Genomic DNA, 17338 nt, shown 5'->3' with positions numbered 1-17338 from the left:
AAATCATTATAAAATAGCTCAATTTATTGACAACGTCAAACTATATATATTATCAAAAAAAAAAAAACACAAAACTGGTTCCTTAACTTCATATGAGATTTTTACTCAATTTCATAAAATCATTCAATGTTCCATTGTAATTTAGCTCAATTTAGCTCCATTAATTTCATATGAGATTTTTTCGAGTCTCATAAACAAAAACAACAAGAACAATGGAGAAACATAAATTCATTTACTCAACCACATTCTCATCATGTAATTCTCACAGCAGTGTATAACGAATAAAGCAGATTAAGATATGTACTCACCAAAACAGGCGAGGTCCTAAGCTCCTCGTTCACTTCAGTCACCTTTCCAGATACATTTGATGCCTAGCCATTTTCAACAGCACCAAAACTTTGGCCCTGTGTTACAGAAGCTCCTATTTCTGCCAATACTGCCTGGAATTTGGTATCCCTTTCAAAATTTTAGCATTCCCAACAATATATACACACTCACACACACATGAGAGCAGTAACCCACGAACGACATGGCAACAAAAACAAACAATTTCCACCAATTTGATTTTTTTAAAAGAAACCTCCATGCCAAAAATATATATGTTGCCAAAAAGAAAAGAATAAGTGGCCAAATCAAATTGCAGTAAGAACATATGGTTATGTGACTAATTCATGTTAGTGCTATTTTTCAATGTCAAAAATAATATTAGTTATAGGATTTGATGAGAGCTGACAAAATGCAGCTGATTCCTCTATTGTTTCATTTATATTTTTTTCGAAACAAATAGATTAAGAGAGTAAGAGAACGAGTGAAAGTGAAACTATTGTAGAAATAAGTAAAAGAAATAAATACCAATAAATACGTTGTGTTGTTGAGGATGGTCGGAGCTCGTCATCGGCAAAATAGAAAATAGTTGATGCTCCAATCTCTTCAACGAAGAACAAGAGACGTGAAAGAGGAGGAAGACAATGGGTTCCTCGTATTTAGGTTTTGTTATATGTATTAAGGTAATATTACTCTAATATTAAAAATATGATATGTATGTGTTTTATAGTTCTTTTGACATATTATTTGATATTTTCATGAAGTAGGTGATAGCTTCGATTTTATACATTTTTTCTAATCTGCATTTCTTCTGGCAATGAAGGTCACCCTTAGAGCCTCTTCCTCTTTGTACCAAGTTCCCCTTTCCTCTATCAATGGAGGAGCCTCTTCTATTCTGAGAAATACCTCAAGCCCACCAGCTGTTTCACTCATTCTCAGGTACACAAATTAGGCACCTTTACTGTATTTTTTTAACAAATTTTTATTAGCTTTGATGCTTTATTTTTTTAGGTTATTAAGCTCATCGATGAGTTTTCTATCTTTTGAGTATATGAGAAATAAAAATTATGTTTTTTGTTTTTTTAATATCCTCCGTGTTTACACCAAGCTCTGTTTAGTCAGCTTTTTTAGTTGTACATTTACTTTCTGATTTCATGTAGTTTGGTACTATTACTTCATGAATAACCAATTTCTAATAGCATCAAAAGTTTGCTGTGAACTAGTAATGATTTCTTTTTATTTTCCCCCCAACATATGACTTAGTTATTAAGAGTTTGGGGTTTAGTATTTGGTGATTCATTAGAAAATTTGGAATATAACTAGGCAGGTAGCTTTTTGGCTGGTTTTAACTTATGGCTACATCTCTTTCTAGATTCATTAATAATTGTATGCCACTCTACTGTTTAACTGCAACTTGCATCCAGATTTACTCATAGGAGTCATGGGGCTGGGGTGATTTGATCTTTTTTGTCTTTTTTTAGATAAGTTTTAGATATGTGTTTCAATGATTCTATTCTGTTGACCTAGCAAGAACACTTCTTTTCACTTTCCTTTAGGTGGTTTTTTCTTCTTTTTATCTTTTTCCCTTTTATTCATTTGAGGAAGTTGAAATTTAATGGTGCTTTTCAAATGCTCTGATTTGAATTTGAACATAAATTACTATTAAAAGTTATGAAAAATAGGAACTGCAAATGGAGGAAAATGATAAGAACTTGTTTATGAAAAATAGGAAAACACTTCTGCTGTTAATTGCTGTTTTTGCAATGTTGTATTGGATCACAAATTGACGTCGAAGTCATTGAATTGTAAACCATGAGACTAAGAATAATTTTTGTTTTAATATGTGTTTTGAGTCATCCAATATGTCTAATTTTCTCTGGAGCAGTAGCAATTTCATATTGAATTTTATAATTTGTTAAGAAAGTTGGTTAAGAGTTATGCAAAAGGGTGTATAAATTCACTGGGGAGATAATTGGTGGCTTTCAAAGTCCAAACCTTCAACGTTTGGATATTTCATCAAATAAGTTGAGTGGTACTTTGGAATTGGAAAAGCTTTTAAATTTCAAAAGGTTAGCATATCTTGACCTTTCCTCAAATAATATTTGAGTGACTTTTGGAAACTCCAAAAACTATGGTCTGGATAATCTTGAGTATTTACTCCTGTCTCTTGCAACATTACTGAGTTGCCACACATTTTAAAATCTTCAAAAATATTATCTAGCTTAGACCTCTCCCATAATCATATTCAAGGACGTGTTCCTAAATGGTTATGGGAACTGGGAAACAATTCTCTCAACAACTTGACTCTCTCTCACAACTTGTTAACACACATAGAGCCACTTCCATGGAATTGGCTAAGATACCTTGATCTTAGCTCCAACTTGTTTTCAAGACCTCTTCCAATTATTTCATCATCAATTCTATGGTTCTTCTCAGTAGCCAAAAATCAATTTGAGGGAGAGATCTCAACTTCCTTTTGCAACAAGTCATCCCTTGCGGTGCTTGATTTATCTTCTAATAATTTGAGTGACATCATTCCTGAATGCATGGGAAAATTTAGCAAACAACTCTCAGTCTTGAATTTTGCTAGGAACAAATTCTATGGCATTGTCCCCGACACATTTTCAAAAGGAAGTGCTTTGAGAAATCTCAATCTAAATGGAAATCATCTAGAAGGACGGTTGCCAAGATCATTGGAATATTGTAGAAATCTTCAAGTTCTAGATCTTGGAAAAAACATGTTCAATGACTCATTTCCTCACTGGCTAGAATCTCTTCCAATGTTACGTGTTCTAGTCTTGAGATCTAATAGGTTTTATGGTTCCATAGGTGAACCTAAAACCAAATATCCTTTTCCTAATTTAAGGATTATAGATTTATCCCACAATGAGTTTGATAGTGCTCTTCCAACAAAATATTTTGTCAACTTCAAAGCTATGATGCATCTCCTATGATGCATCTCATCAATTCGATGCGTTCATTCACAACAGACGTCTTTCAGAGAACTGATATTTTTTCAACTCCGTCGTTAACCTCATCAATCTGAACCTTTGGGATGTCACATTCACAACAGCCGTCTTTCAGAGAACTGATATTTTTTCATCTCCGTCGTTAACCTCATCAATCTGAACCTTTAGTATGTCATGAGTTTCTGTAAGGAGAGTTTCTTTCTAGAAGTCCTAATTACTCGAGGCATAATGAGAAGTTTGGAAACATACTACTAAAACTTAAAAGCAACTTGGTGCAAAATGACCCTTAATGGTGTGTGAATAAAAGATTTTGTCGTAAAATAACCTAACCACTTTTTTAATATTATATATTATCAAATATGTCTTTTAGGAAATTACTATTTTATTATAAATATTTTAATACTATGGTATATGTATATTAGTTTTTATTTTAAAGTTATTTTGATTTTTTTTTTCGTTTTTTATGACTTGTTGAATGATATATCATTCTACAAAATACATATACCGACTTGAATAATAATATATTAACAAAACTTACAAAATTATTACTAAAAAATATATATACTATGCTAACAAAATTAAATACTTGTATATACCATGATACAAAATTATATACTGACATTATGTATAATAAGATAGAAATTAAATATCATAAAAAAAAGGGATATTTGCGACGAAAATACCTAAGTTTTGCAAATTATGACACTTAAATACCTAACTCTTTTTTTTGCGGCTAAAATACTTTCTGTTACACTTTCTTGGCACCCGTTGGTACCTCGACGTTATCTAACAAGTCAACGCTTACATGGCAGCTTCTAATTGGTCCAAATAAATAATTTTTATTTAAAAATTAGAAAATGTATTAAAAATTCAATTTTATATAATTAAAATTTTTAAATCAATTTAAAAAATAATATATATAAATTAAATGAAATATTAAAACAAAATTAAATAAATTAAAATCAATTGGAAATTTTAACTTAAACTAAATACTAATATAAATTAAATTCTTTCTTAAAAACAATAGTAATTTTTATTTCTCTCCCACCCGATTCTTCATCTTCTTCATTTTTTTTCTTGGGTTTTGGCTTGGAGAAAATAGAGGCAACCTCTTCCCCTCTTCATCTTGTTCTTCTTGTTTTTTTTCCCTTTCCGCAGGAGAAGTGTAGATCTGCGTAAGTGGAGGAGGCTTGAACATGGTCTTCGTGCAGATCGGGCAATATCGTCGGTGGGGGAGGCTAGGTGACGAACAAAATATGGGTTTGACAGAGGTTTTGGAGTCGCCATGCTCAAGGGCGGTCGGAGTTCCGTCAAAGCCAGCCCCGTCGGCATCGCACTTCCATCTTCTCCAGCCTAGATGCCGACTGCTGAGCTCCATCCAAGCAGACCCAAATCTATGCTCTTTGTCCTCCTTCGGTCCAAGCAATCCCAGCCTTGAATCCATCTTCTCCAACCTTGCAACCCAGAAAAAAAAAAAAAGAAAAAAAAAAAGAAGAGGAAGAACAGTGAAGATGAAGAATCGGGAGAGAGATAGAAAAAAATTGTATTTATTTTAATTAGATTTTTAGTTTTAGGTATTTTGAAAAATGATTTCTAATTTTAATTTAATTAAAAATATGATTTTTAAATAAAATTTTAATTATTTATTAGATTTTTAGAGAGTTTTATTTAATTTTTAAATATTTAAATGAATTTTTAAATAGAAATTCAATTATTAATAACGTGGACCAATCAGAAATTGCCGTATAGGCACTGACCTGTTAGATAACGTTGAGGTACCAACGGGTGCCAAGAAAATGTAACGGAAAGTATTTTAGCCACAAAAAAAAAGAGTTAGGTATTTAAGTGTCATAATTTGCAAAACTTAGGTATTTTCGCCGCAAATATCCCTAAAAAAAATGATATACCATACCACAAAAAACATATACATTAGTTGGATAATAATATACCAACAACTCATAAAATACTTAAGAGATCAATACAACCTTAAAATTAAAACTAATTAAACAAAACTAATATGCATATATCACAATATTAAAGTTATATGCTCCTAAATAAATTTAAAAAAATGGCAATTTAAGTAATCAATAATGGAAAATGATCATTTATCTACAATTTTTAAAATTAGGACATTAGTTTCTTGATGTCATTGTTTAGAGATATCTATTACAATTTCTTACGAATAAACAAGTAGAAATATACTTATGACACGGTCAATGAGGCTTTCCCAGTCTTTAGTATGTATGCAGAGGGGTTCCTTGAAAAATGAACAACCTGTCTCTGAGGAAACGCGCTACCTCAACTATCTTTGCAAAAATGTCATTTTTATGCTTATTTAGAAAAATATCAATAATTATCCAAAAGGTTCAGTGGGGCCTTATTAAAATCATGCCATATGGACCTATTTGTTTAAAACAAAAAAAAATGTCTTATGTGCAGTTCATAAGTAAATAACAAAGAATCTCACTTAAGTTTAAATTAACATAATAAATCTCAAATATGTCTCTTGGTGTTTCCTCCAGAGCTCATACATACATAGTGGAACATAAGGAACTATATATATTATGTGAATGTAGTAGTTATTGAGTTGAAGAATGCTAGATGTCATGTTAAATGGAGGCCAAAGATTTCCGATCCAAAATTTGTTGTTAGCAGTCACAAGATAATTAATAAGGCAACAAAGGAGGAACGAAATTAAAATATTTCCAACCCAACACATTCTTTAGTCTCTTATCATCATACTTTATTTTTTTAATCATTATTTTTTTTTTTTTGAAAATCAGAAGAAATTGTATTAATCACAAAACAACTTACAACTTAGCCAAAGGCTACCAACTAATTACAAACTTTGTATAATGACTCCACCCAATCCTTATCTATTCTATTTAATCTGTTAGTGTTCATGAATTGAATTCTATTACAAACAGAGTATTGAATATTTTTGACAGTGACCTGGACAGTAGGAAGCTTATGATCCCAGAGAACACTATTCCTACTTTCCCATATGAAATAAACCAAGGCAGAAATAACACTCATGGAAACTTTCCTTCTCCCTTGGGCCTAACAAGATTGTCTTTGTTCTGGTCTGTCATAGAAAATGATCAAAAAAAGAAAGGTGTGAATTGTGTGAAACTTAATTGATCAAAAAAAAAAAGGTGACAGTGGGAACAAAAAGTGATGATAATGTGAATGTAGTAGTTATTGACTTAAAAAATCATACTCTTTATAAATAATAATGATATATGCATTTAAAATATGAAACTAATGTGTAATGTTTAAAATCATATTTTGAGTTCACACTTATCATTAATCCTTTAGAAAACTGCATTCTAGTTTGAATTTCCAACCAAACTTTAGTCCACACTAATCATACTTTTATTATTGTTATTTAGTGGACCACTTGCTTTTTTACATGGAAGACTTGGATATTTCTTTTCAATCTATTTTTATATATTTTGTAAAAAAATATTTCAGCTCAAGATTTTATCTATTTATTTATTCTTTAAAAAAACTAATTACTTTTGAAAATTTGGGTTGAGTTTTGTTTTGCAGAGTATGGAAAGACAACTATATATAAATATATATATATGAAAAGTGTGATTTATAGTAAACCTATTATTTAACCATTATTATTGTATATTAATATTTGAATATTAAAATAATATCAAATATTAGTTTCTTACAGTTATTGATATTTGTAAGACCGGTGAATTTTGGAGAAAGTATATTTATTATATCACTGGAATTGATATTATGACTAATTAATAATAATATAAATATTTATATTTATATTATTATCATTATATTGATTATTACAATTTTATGTTAAAAATATGATTTCTTTTATAAAATGACTATTTGAATATATACATTCATATATGTATTGTTATTGAGGTATTTTGTTATTATTATTAAAATAAGTTTATTTATAGATGATAATTATTATTGTTGTTGTTATTATTATTATTATTATTATTATCATCATGAGAGTACATTATTAAATGAGCAATGTTTTATATAAAGAGTTATTTGTATTACGTTGATAATAATTATTATTATCATTCATATAGTTTATGGTATTGTTAATATACACTATCAATAGTGTATATTTACAATTTTGATAGAATTTAATAAATGATGTGCCTTGAATAGAATTTGTATGGATTTGATTGATTGACTCTTGCTGAGTAATTTTAAAATAAGCTAAGGACCTAAGGTAAGTAAATCTCACATTTTGTGCTTAAGTGTAAGATGTATGACTACATTGATTGTGTATATCTAATGAGTTAAGTATGGGATGATGATGATGCATATGATACGTATGTGAAGAATGGTTATATGAATATCATAATGGTGTTGTGTGATATGTAATTGATGAATTTCGTGATATGTGAAAGATGCCTTACTTGGTTAAGAATGATATGAATTATGTGCAAGTAGGTGTTCTTATGTTGATGGATATGTGGATTACTTTATGTTCATGATTTTGTTATATGTTATGATATATGAAGCGTTTAAGTTTTTAGGCTGGAAACCTTAGACCTGAGCCATAGCTCTACGTTAAGGTATAACAATGCTACCAACCCAAAGCTTCGTGTATTATGACTAAAGATGTTTTGAGTTATATGAGATGTGATACAATGCCTTGATTGAATACCATCAAACATGAATCATGAACATGAACATTGGCATTTCATCATCAGCATGTATGCATGGCATGTACAGTTATGTGATACATTATTATGTGATATAAGACCATGCATATAAATATGAGGAAAATTATGAAATGTCTTATGTGAAGTGAGCATTTTAATGACACAAGGCTTAAGAAAAGTGATAATAAGATGTTTAAAAAGGGTGCCACTGTTTTGATGAAGAAATTAAGTAAGTGAAATGAAGAAGACGGAGGTCTATAAGACTTATAGTGGCTGCCCACTAGTGTGGGCTAGGTCAGAGTTGACCATTCAGATATGTTTGCCACGTTTCCGTCTTTCTCCTCCATATGTGTAATAAGTATGGCAGCTATGACAACGATGAAATGAGTGTTATGATGAGCTTAGCTACGATGATGGCTAACCGGAGGAGAACCCATGAGATTCTATATGATATGTGTAACAAGCCCTGCAGGTATTGGCCGAATCAAACAGTGTGCACAAGTGAAATCGGGCCCATAAAAATGTGAAACTAAAAGAAAGAGCATAAAAGTAAAGTTTGAAAGTGCATGAGCAATAAATGAAATGCATAAGTATATAAGTCAGCATATTAGTATATGTGCACTATAAACTCACGACATTCATGTGTATGTGTATGCATGAGATTTGCTTACTGAGCGTTAGCTCATTATGTTATTTTCCAACATTTTTCCAGGTGTGGCTTTAGCTGTTGAGCAACTTGTGGAGCACGGACTCAGTGGCAATACAATAGTGGTTTAGAGTTTTCATATGGCTACATTAAATTTAAAGTATTCATACGTGTAATTGTTGGTTAAATTTTAATACACGCAAGTGCACGTATCATACAAGTAGTACTCACACAGGTGAGGTCGAACCCAAGGGAATTGTACCTAAGTACCAACAAAATTGGATTTATATTTCTATTTGGCAACAATAAAATTTGGTGTTTAAATAAAAATGCAGAAAACTAAACAAGCAAAATCAACAAATAAGAAATTAAGGGTTTAACAATGGATGTGAAGATAGGGATATGATTTCAATTGCTTCGATTACCCAATTGTTAACGCTAGTTGACTATTCTTCTTCTTTCAATGAAATGACAGATTATAAAATTACCTAAACTCTTTTAAGATCATTTAGGTTCTAAATTGCATTGTCAACTATTGCATTTCTGAGATAGCACAACAATCAATTCGCTTTAAGTAATAATCCATAAGTCACATAAGCTATGCGAATACTTTCGTTTCGCATCAAAACATATGTTCATTCATTTAGAGCATTCCTAATATTCACTTTTCAGATTTCACATTAGGATCATGAATCATGCTTAAGGTGATCAATCTCAAACATACATTAAGCATAAAGATGAACAAATTTCATAAACAAGCAAGAAGAAATAATCAAATAACATTAACCATGGGGTGATCTCAGTCAATATCCATCAAATCCCTAATAAGAGTTTAGTTCATAATCTCAATATTCATATCCATAATCAAACTGAATGTAAACATAGGAAAAATCAAAGAAAAAGAGGATGAAACTAGATGGGGAGTTGTCGGAGATCGCCCACGCTTGTCCCAAAATCTGTCTTCTCTTGTCTTTTCTCTCCTTTTGTCTGTCTCCACTGTCAAAATCGCGATCCCCTTTTCAAAATGAAGACCTCATTCTATATCTTTCCCAAAATGACGAAATTGCCCTTAAAATTCTGAGGCGTACGGACGTCAGCGCCGCGGCGCCAATTCCTGCGCCGCGGCCCTACTCGGAAATTTCGAAATCTTGAGTTTCTGGAAAAGGGCTCGCCGCGACTCTAATACACATTAGCGCCGCGGCCCTAATGCAATTGCAGCAAAACTTGAATAACCCTTCAGTTTAGCATATTTTCTCCACAATCCACTCCAAATGCCCAAAACATATGCTTAAACCTGAAATCAAGCAAAACAAGCATAAATCTGCTCCAAAAACACATAAACCATTAAAAAGACAATGATCAAGACACTAAAAAAGTAGGCTAAACTTAGCCTAACAGTAATAATTTCTATTAATAAGTTTATATAAAAGTTTTGAATTTGTCTGTATTTCTTCGTATTATTTAATTTAATTATTTTGTTCAAATGCCTAACATACTCGTAAACCCTAGAATTACGAGTATGTGGCGAATTACGAGTATGTGGCGGACGTACCCTACCTTAGGGTCGTCACATATATATATATATGTGTGTGTGTGTGTGTGTGTGATAATATGACTGGATGTGCATAATAGTACCCATCTATCAGGTTTGAATGTGCTTAGTACAATAAAGTTATCATGAATGCAAATGTGCAATATTTGTGATTGTCAAGGGAAAACTTGTGAGGGTGGACCCCATGCAGCCGTGTGGTGGGGTTAGCCGCCTTGTCAGTAAAGTCATCGTGTTTTAGTGAAGTCTACCCCTTTGGCACGGGAGGTGAGTATTCTATGGGCCACGGAGGCCACCCGGGGATCATGACCCCACAGATAACTCGATGGCTCAGTTACAAGGGAAACCTTGTGAGGGTGGATCCCATGCAGTCGTGTAGTAGGGTTAGCTGCCAAGTCAGTAAAGTCATCGTGTTTTAGCGGAGTGTACCCCTTTGGCACGGGAGGTGAGTATTCTCTGGGCCGCGGAGGCCACACGAGGATTAAGACCCCACAAATAACACGATGGCTCAGTTATATGTTTTCAGTATGTTATGCAATACTTTGACTTATGTGAATATGCTAGACGTATTGCTCAGTTTACAATTTCCAGTTGTGCATTTTCGTTATGCAAAGCTTGTTTTGGTTAGTAGAATCATAAGTTGTATCTAGCTTCCTTACTGAGCGCTATAGCTCATCAGTTACTCTGTGTGTGTAGGTAAGGGCAAAGCTTAAGGAGCGGCGCAATAAGCTGGAGGGGATTCCGTCTGAAGTATGCATACTGTGAAACAACCGACCTGCAGGGTTGTCAGGGTTCTCTTAAGTTTTCCGCTAAGTCTAGTAACAGTTTTATCAATTTCATGTTTACTAGTTTTATTTAAAGAAGGCCCTATGGCCACAGACAACTTCTTAAGTTACGTTTAACTACGTTTTGTTTTTAAAACTATGGGATCCCATCCAAACACTATTTTATTTCAAAGTACTCCAATGTAAAATTTTCTAAAGTTTACTTTAAAATTTATTTAGTTCTTAATGTTTGATTTTTACCAAAGTTGACTGTAAGGGTCCAGTTGACCCCAGATAGTCATAGTCGTATTTCGGTGGGGCTAGTTAAGAAAAGTCGGGTCGTTACACTTTGTGGATAGAAAATTGTGTCTCATGCAAGTGAGCATTTTATTCCTATTTATAGAGTTTTGAGACATCCTTTGAATTTCAAATTCCACTAACCTGCTTGGTTGTTATCAATGTTTAATTGGATATTTATGGAATTAAAATGAAGTTTTGAGAGTTACTTGGGATGTTAAAACCGTTCAAAATTGAAAAACAAAAAATTGGGATTTGGCTGTCAGCACACCCGTCTGCAGCCAGTGACATTCACGGCCGCGACTGCTAGTCCCTAACTCTCAGTTCGTAGTCTGGGATGCTGGTGGCCGGGGCCAGCGTGCTATTTCAGCCTTCCAAATTTTCCACTTTTTCCAAAATGTCTCAAATTCTTTCTTACTTGATTTTGTAACCTCTATACACATAATGGGAGTTAGAATCATATCGTCAACAATCATATCACATTATGACTTTGTGAAATTCAAACAAAATGTATAACTCTCAATCTACACATTATTGGCTAGCATTTCAGAATTACAAATTTGTAACTGATTTTGTAACTCCAAATATGTTACATTTGGACATACACATATGTCAAATTTTGTAATTCTCAATATTATATTAAAAAGTGTGACAAATCACATTATGTCACATTGTTTAATCTAATATTATATTATATAAAATAATATAACAATTTATATCGTTTTACTCATCACAAGAGGTTCTCGTGATATGAGTAAGTAACTAATCACCATTTACGTTAAAAAAATTTGTTTTCTTTTTCATTTAATGAATTTTTTATAATTCTTTTTCTTTTTTTCTTTTTTGAAAAGATTTATATTTCATTTCCATGCATATCAAAAAGGTAAGAAAAAGTACTATCTCAATATAGGGAAAAAAATACCATTTAAAACTTTTAAAAGAACTGTAACCAACAAAAACATACATTGATTTAGTTTTGATAGAAAATATCATTTACTGTAACTTTAGAAATACGCCACTAAATAATTTAAGAGCTTTTTTTAAAAAAAGTTAAAAATAAAATAAAATTAAACTCATTAAATATTAAAACAACTCTAAATTTTGAAATTCATGCCAAACTGGCCTTAAATATCAATATGAGGATCCATTGTACAAATGTCACTTCTATTTTTTTGGCTTCTTTCCCTAAAAATGTCATATTTCTGTGGGCCTTTAATTTTCAGAAATGTCAATTTCTCTTTCAAAGCTTGCATCTTTATTTCTTTTTAATTTCTTTCTTCATATTTGTCATAATGCATTATTATTTATGCAAAATAAACATAAACTCAATTCAAATCAAATATTTTCAATAATAAAATATATTACATTAAGTTCATAAAAATATTAACCAAAATATTAAGAACATTAAATATACATTTTCAATAACTAATCAAAAACCTTCACAGCAATCAAATTGATTATGTAAAATCAAAGACAATCAAAATAGACAATATTTCAAGGAAACATGTTTGCCTGAGCAACTCTCTCAGTTGACTCAACAAACCAATTACGAATCTAATTCACCATAAGAACCATATTCATTTTCGAAAATCTTAATTACTGCACTGTTTAGTGAGATATATGAAATATGCAAATAAGATAATTAATCACATAAAAAAATAATTGTCTTTATAAAAATACACATTTTTTTTATCTTTTCTATACGAGGAAAAGATTTCTTAAAAATAGAAAAGATAAATCAAATTACTCTTGATTCTTAGTGAATTGCAGCTTCAAAAATATGGTCCAAACAAGGCCTTAAAATGTATGTGGATGTCAAATTCATTACTTCTACACCACATAATACTCGTCCACATAAGAATTTTCCAACCCAAAATATAAGTTAGAAGATTCATATAATTGATGATATGATCAAGTCATATTGTTATGTCCCATTCCACAATGATAATACTTTTGTTTTACTTGAAAAGACTTTGACAAATTCATAACTAATTAATATGAAATGAAAATTCAAAGTCCCAAAAGTAAATGTTGAAAGAGCCAATTAATAGATGTGCATATTATGCCAAAAGAGTCACCATTTGAAACAAATACTTGGTTGGATGAGCCTTATCATTTCTAGCATAAATTATTAAATTGTTAGGTTTGAAGTGGCCTAAGAAAATTCAATCCTTATTAATCATACTTGTAACAATTTTCTTTAATAACACACATAAATAAAAAAAATTTAAAAATGACCAAATTCATTCAACAAAAAATGGTTATCGAGAATAGTGATTACTAATTGAAGTGATCATGATATCAAAATATGATATCAATGGTAAGAAACCTTTTGAAAACAATTCATGCTTTTTTTTTATATATATAAATTTATTTTAAAAAAAAAACAGAAAACAAAGAACTTGTCTATATATATGCCCTTGCAATGGAATTGGAAAGTAAAATTTTATGTCAAAATTCAAAAATCTTATTAAACAAAGTGTTTAACCAACTGGAAAATCAGTTGCTGCAGTAAAAAGTAAAGAACTTACTTCAAAGGTAATTTTATAAATTTTTTTTGTTAATATATTATTCTATGTGACGGCCAAATTTTAATATGTTTACTCCAAATTTTATATATAAATCAATACTTACTTAACAAGAACATGCACAAATTAAAATGATGACAACCCTAAATTTCTCATTCGATTTTTATTTAATAAAAAGTGCTAATTAGAGGGAAAAAAAAAATCCATTCAAATAATTTTGATAAAGTAAACAGTGAGTTCGATGGATAGAGTGAAAGTAACTATCACGAGCTAAAAAAATTCAGCTAACAAAACTTCATACAGTCAAGTTTTAGAAAGAAAAAACTCTACATCAAAGTCTTTAATGCAAGTCACGTCTTAGACCATAGCAATATTACTACAATCAATAGATGTGTCAAAAAGTCTAGCATAGAATAAGATAGGATGAATCAATATTTCCAAACCCCAAAAAAAAAGTTTAGACAAACAATTATTAAAGTGGTTATGTTATGTATACTTTTGTTTTACATGGAAGACTTTGAGATGTTTAATAATGAGGTCCATAGTGTCTTAATGATAGATAATAAGAAGACATAACGAATAAAATACCATATTAGTTTCCAATCTAATACATTGAGGTCATCCATTCTTATTCAAGTTTTTACACTTCTAAAAAAAAAAAAACAAAGTAATTAAATCACCATAGATAGAATTGTAGAGAACAAACTAAATGGGTGAATTATTTCCATCAAATTAACTTATTGTCTAGCCAAAAGACATATAAACAAATTTATTAGCTACTTTTTAAGAAAGCAACCAACAAAAGAGAGAATTATCCCAAGAAAATTAGAAAAAAAATTACACAATTGAGAAAACAAAGCAAGAGCTTCCACTTGACACAATCAATCACTTGAGTCCCAAAAAAGTCCTTCAAGAAAAGCACGAGCGATCAAAAAATTGGCTTATAGACCACCTAAAAGACAAATAAGATTAATGAGGTAAAATTTCTTATACAAGTTAAATAAAAATTAAAAAAACCAACAAACTCTTTCAACCGAGATTACAAGTCAAAAAAATCAAACCATAAATAGTCACTAAACTTATAACTCTTTCACTGGCCATGCCCCTCTCCAATTGTCTCACTTGTCCAACTTGGTTACACTTGACTTGAGTAGGAATTATGATTTGAAACTAGAGACATCTAGCTGGAAAAGAACTCTAGCAAACCTAACAAATCTCAAAGAATTGTTTCTTAATGATGTTGATATGTCTTCTACTTCACCTGATTCCTTTATGAATCTGTCAACTTCTTTGACATCTCTTGATCTTAGTTGGAGTTCTTTGCAGGGGAAACTTCCAGAAAATGTTTTCAGTTTGCCAAACCTTCAACAACTTGATTTGAGTCACAACCCAAATCTCAATGGTTCTTTTCCACAATATAATTGGAGCAGCCCACTTAAAGTATTGAATCTATCCGAATCTGGAGTCGTGATAGATCTACCTCATCTTTGTAGAAAGTTGGAGTATTTACAAATTTTGTCTCTAACGAATTACAATTTCTTAAAACTTTCTCCCACATTACTTGACAACTGCACACAAATCACTTCCTTATACCTTTCTTCTAATTATATTGGTGGTTATATCCCATGGTCATCCATTTTAAATCTACAACAACTAACCCATTTGGATCTTTCATACAATAATTTCGTAGGCCCAATTCTAGAAATTTGTAGTAACTCAACAAAAAAATCATTTTCGTGTGTCTCTTCAAAACATCAATTAGTGGATTCTCCTCCATTGAATTTAAAATATCTAGATTTAAATATGAATGAGCTTAATGGGACAATACCATCTTGGTTATATTCCCTTCCATCTTTACAATATTTAGATCTAACTTCCAACAAATTCAGTGGTAGCATTCAGGAATTCCAACATAATTCTTTGGAGTATCTTTCTTTATATTCTAATAACTTACAAGGCTCTTTCCCAAGATCAATTTTTCAGCAAGTCAATCTCACGAATTTGCTTCTCTCCTCAAATAACTTGAGTGACGCCTTGCAGTTTGACCACTTTTCAAAGTTAAAAAAGCTCCAAGTTCTTGATCTTTCTAATAATAGCTTATCACTGGTATCTATCAGTAATAATAATGATACCTTGCCCAATACTCTTTTTGAATTATATTTGTCTTCATGTGGAATAAGTGAGTTCCCATACTCCTTAAGAAGCTTAGAAAATTTAGTATACTTGGATCTCTCCAACAATCAAATTGAAGGCAGTGTTCCCAAATGGCTGTGGAATGTGGGTAAGGATTCATTGGAATTCCTAGATATTTCTCACAACTCTTTAACGCAAATAGATCAGATTCCATGGAAGAATCTAAAATACATTAACCTCCGCTCCAACCGACTTCAAGGTCATCTTCCAATCCCACCACCTACAACGGAAATATCACATTTGATTTGCAATCTCAGTGAGCTTCTAGTCCTTGATTTGTCAAATAACAATTTGAGTGGGAACATTCCTCAATGCTTAGGAAATTCAAGTCTCTATGTGCTAGATTTGCACAAGAATAAGCTTCATGGCATCATTCCTTCACATTTTGCAAAGGGAAACTACCTACATGTTTTGAATCTCAACGAAAATCAATTGGAAGGGTCCTTACCAAAGTCTTTGCTCAATTGTGAATGGTTGGAATTTTTAGATATTGGAAACAACAAGATAAATGGATCATTTCCCTGGTGGTTGGAATCTCTTCTGAATCTTCAAGTTCTTATCTTGAGATCTAATAGATTTCATGGTCCAATAGGCATTCCCAAGGTGAGACATCCCTTTCACAATTTGAGAATTATGGATCTCTCAGGCAATGAATTCACTGGTCATTTGCCGCAAAAGTATTTTAAGAATTTTGTGGGAATGATGAATGCTACTTCAGATGACTTGAGATACATGCAAGCAAATCTATATGGTAGTTACTATGAAATCATTTCGTTGACAATAAAAGGATATTATGCTGAGTTACAGAAAATCCAAACCATGCTTATGGTCATTGACTTCTCAAGAAATAACTTCACAGGAGAGATCCCAGAATTGCTTGGTAAGCTCAACTCACTCAAAGGGCTCAATTTTTCACATAACAAGATCTCTGGTAGTATTCCACCATCCTTGGGAAATTTGACCAATCTAGAAGGGTTAGATCTCTCCTCGAACAAGCTTGTGGGGAAGATTCCATGGCAATTGGCAGCAAATCTAAATCAACTCCAATTTTTAAATCTTTCTGTGAACCAATTGGAGGGGCTTATACCTCGCAGTCGACAATTTGATACATTCACAAACGATTCATACAAAAAGAATTTGGGCTTATGTGGGTTTCCAATTTCAGAATCATGCAACGAGAACACCACACACCAATTTCAGCAAGAAGACGATGAGGAGCATGTGAATGGATTTGATTGGAAAATTGTGTTAATGGGATTTGGAAGTGGAATGGTTATTGGAATTTCGGTGGGATACATGTTCCTTTCAGATAAAATCATTGATGGGCTTGTCAAAACAGTGAAAGGAGAACAATGGCATCTTTTGGCAAAAAGATCAAAGCAGAAAAGGGCTCGTCCAAATGTTGGAAATTGA

The 17338-nt window shown here is 31.7% G+C and overlaps 1 protein-coding gene across 1 annotated transcript; it reads left to right on the top strand.

The window, feature by feature from the left end:
• Positions 1 to 14977: 14977 nt before the first annotated feature.
• On the top strand, positions 14978 to 17338 carry LOC133786021 (receptor like protein 22-like). The gene has a single exon (XM_062225233.1). It carries the CDS (start codon positions 14978 to 14980, stop codon positions 17336 to 17338), a length of 2361 nt encoding a protein of 786 aa, XP_062081217.1.

This window comes from Humulus lupulus, chromosome 6, assembly GCF_963169125.1.
Source record: "Humulus lupulus chromosome 6, drHumLupu1.1, whole genome shotgun sequence".
NCBI classification, from domain to species: domain Eukaryota; kingdom Viridiplantae; phylum Streptophyta; class Magnoliopsida; order Rosales; family Cannabaceae; genus Humulus; species Humulus lupulus.
This window is presented reverse-complemented; position numbering and strand designations above follow the sequence as displayed.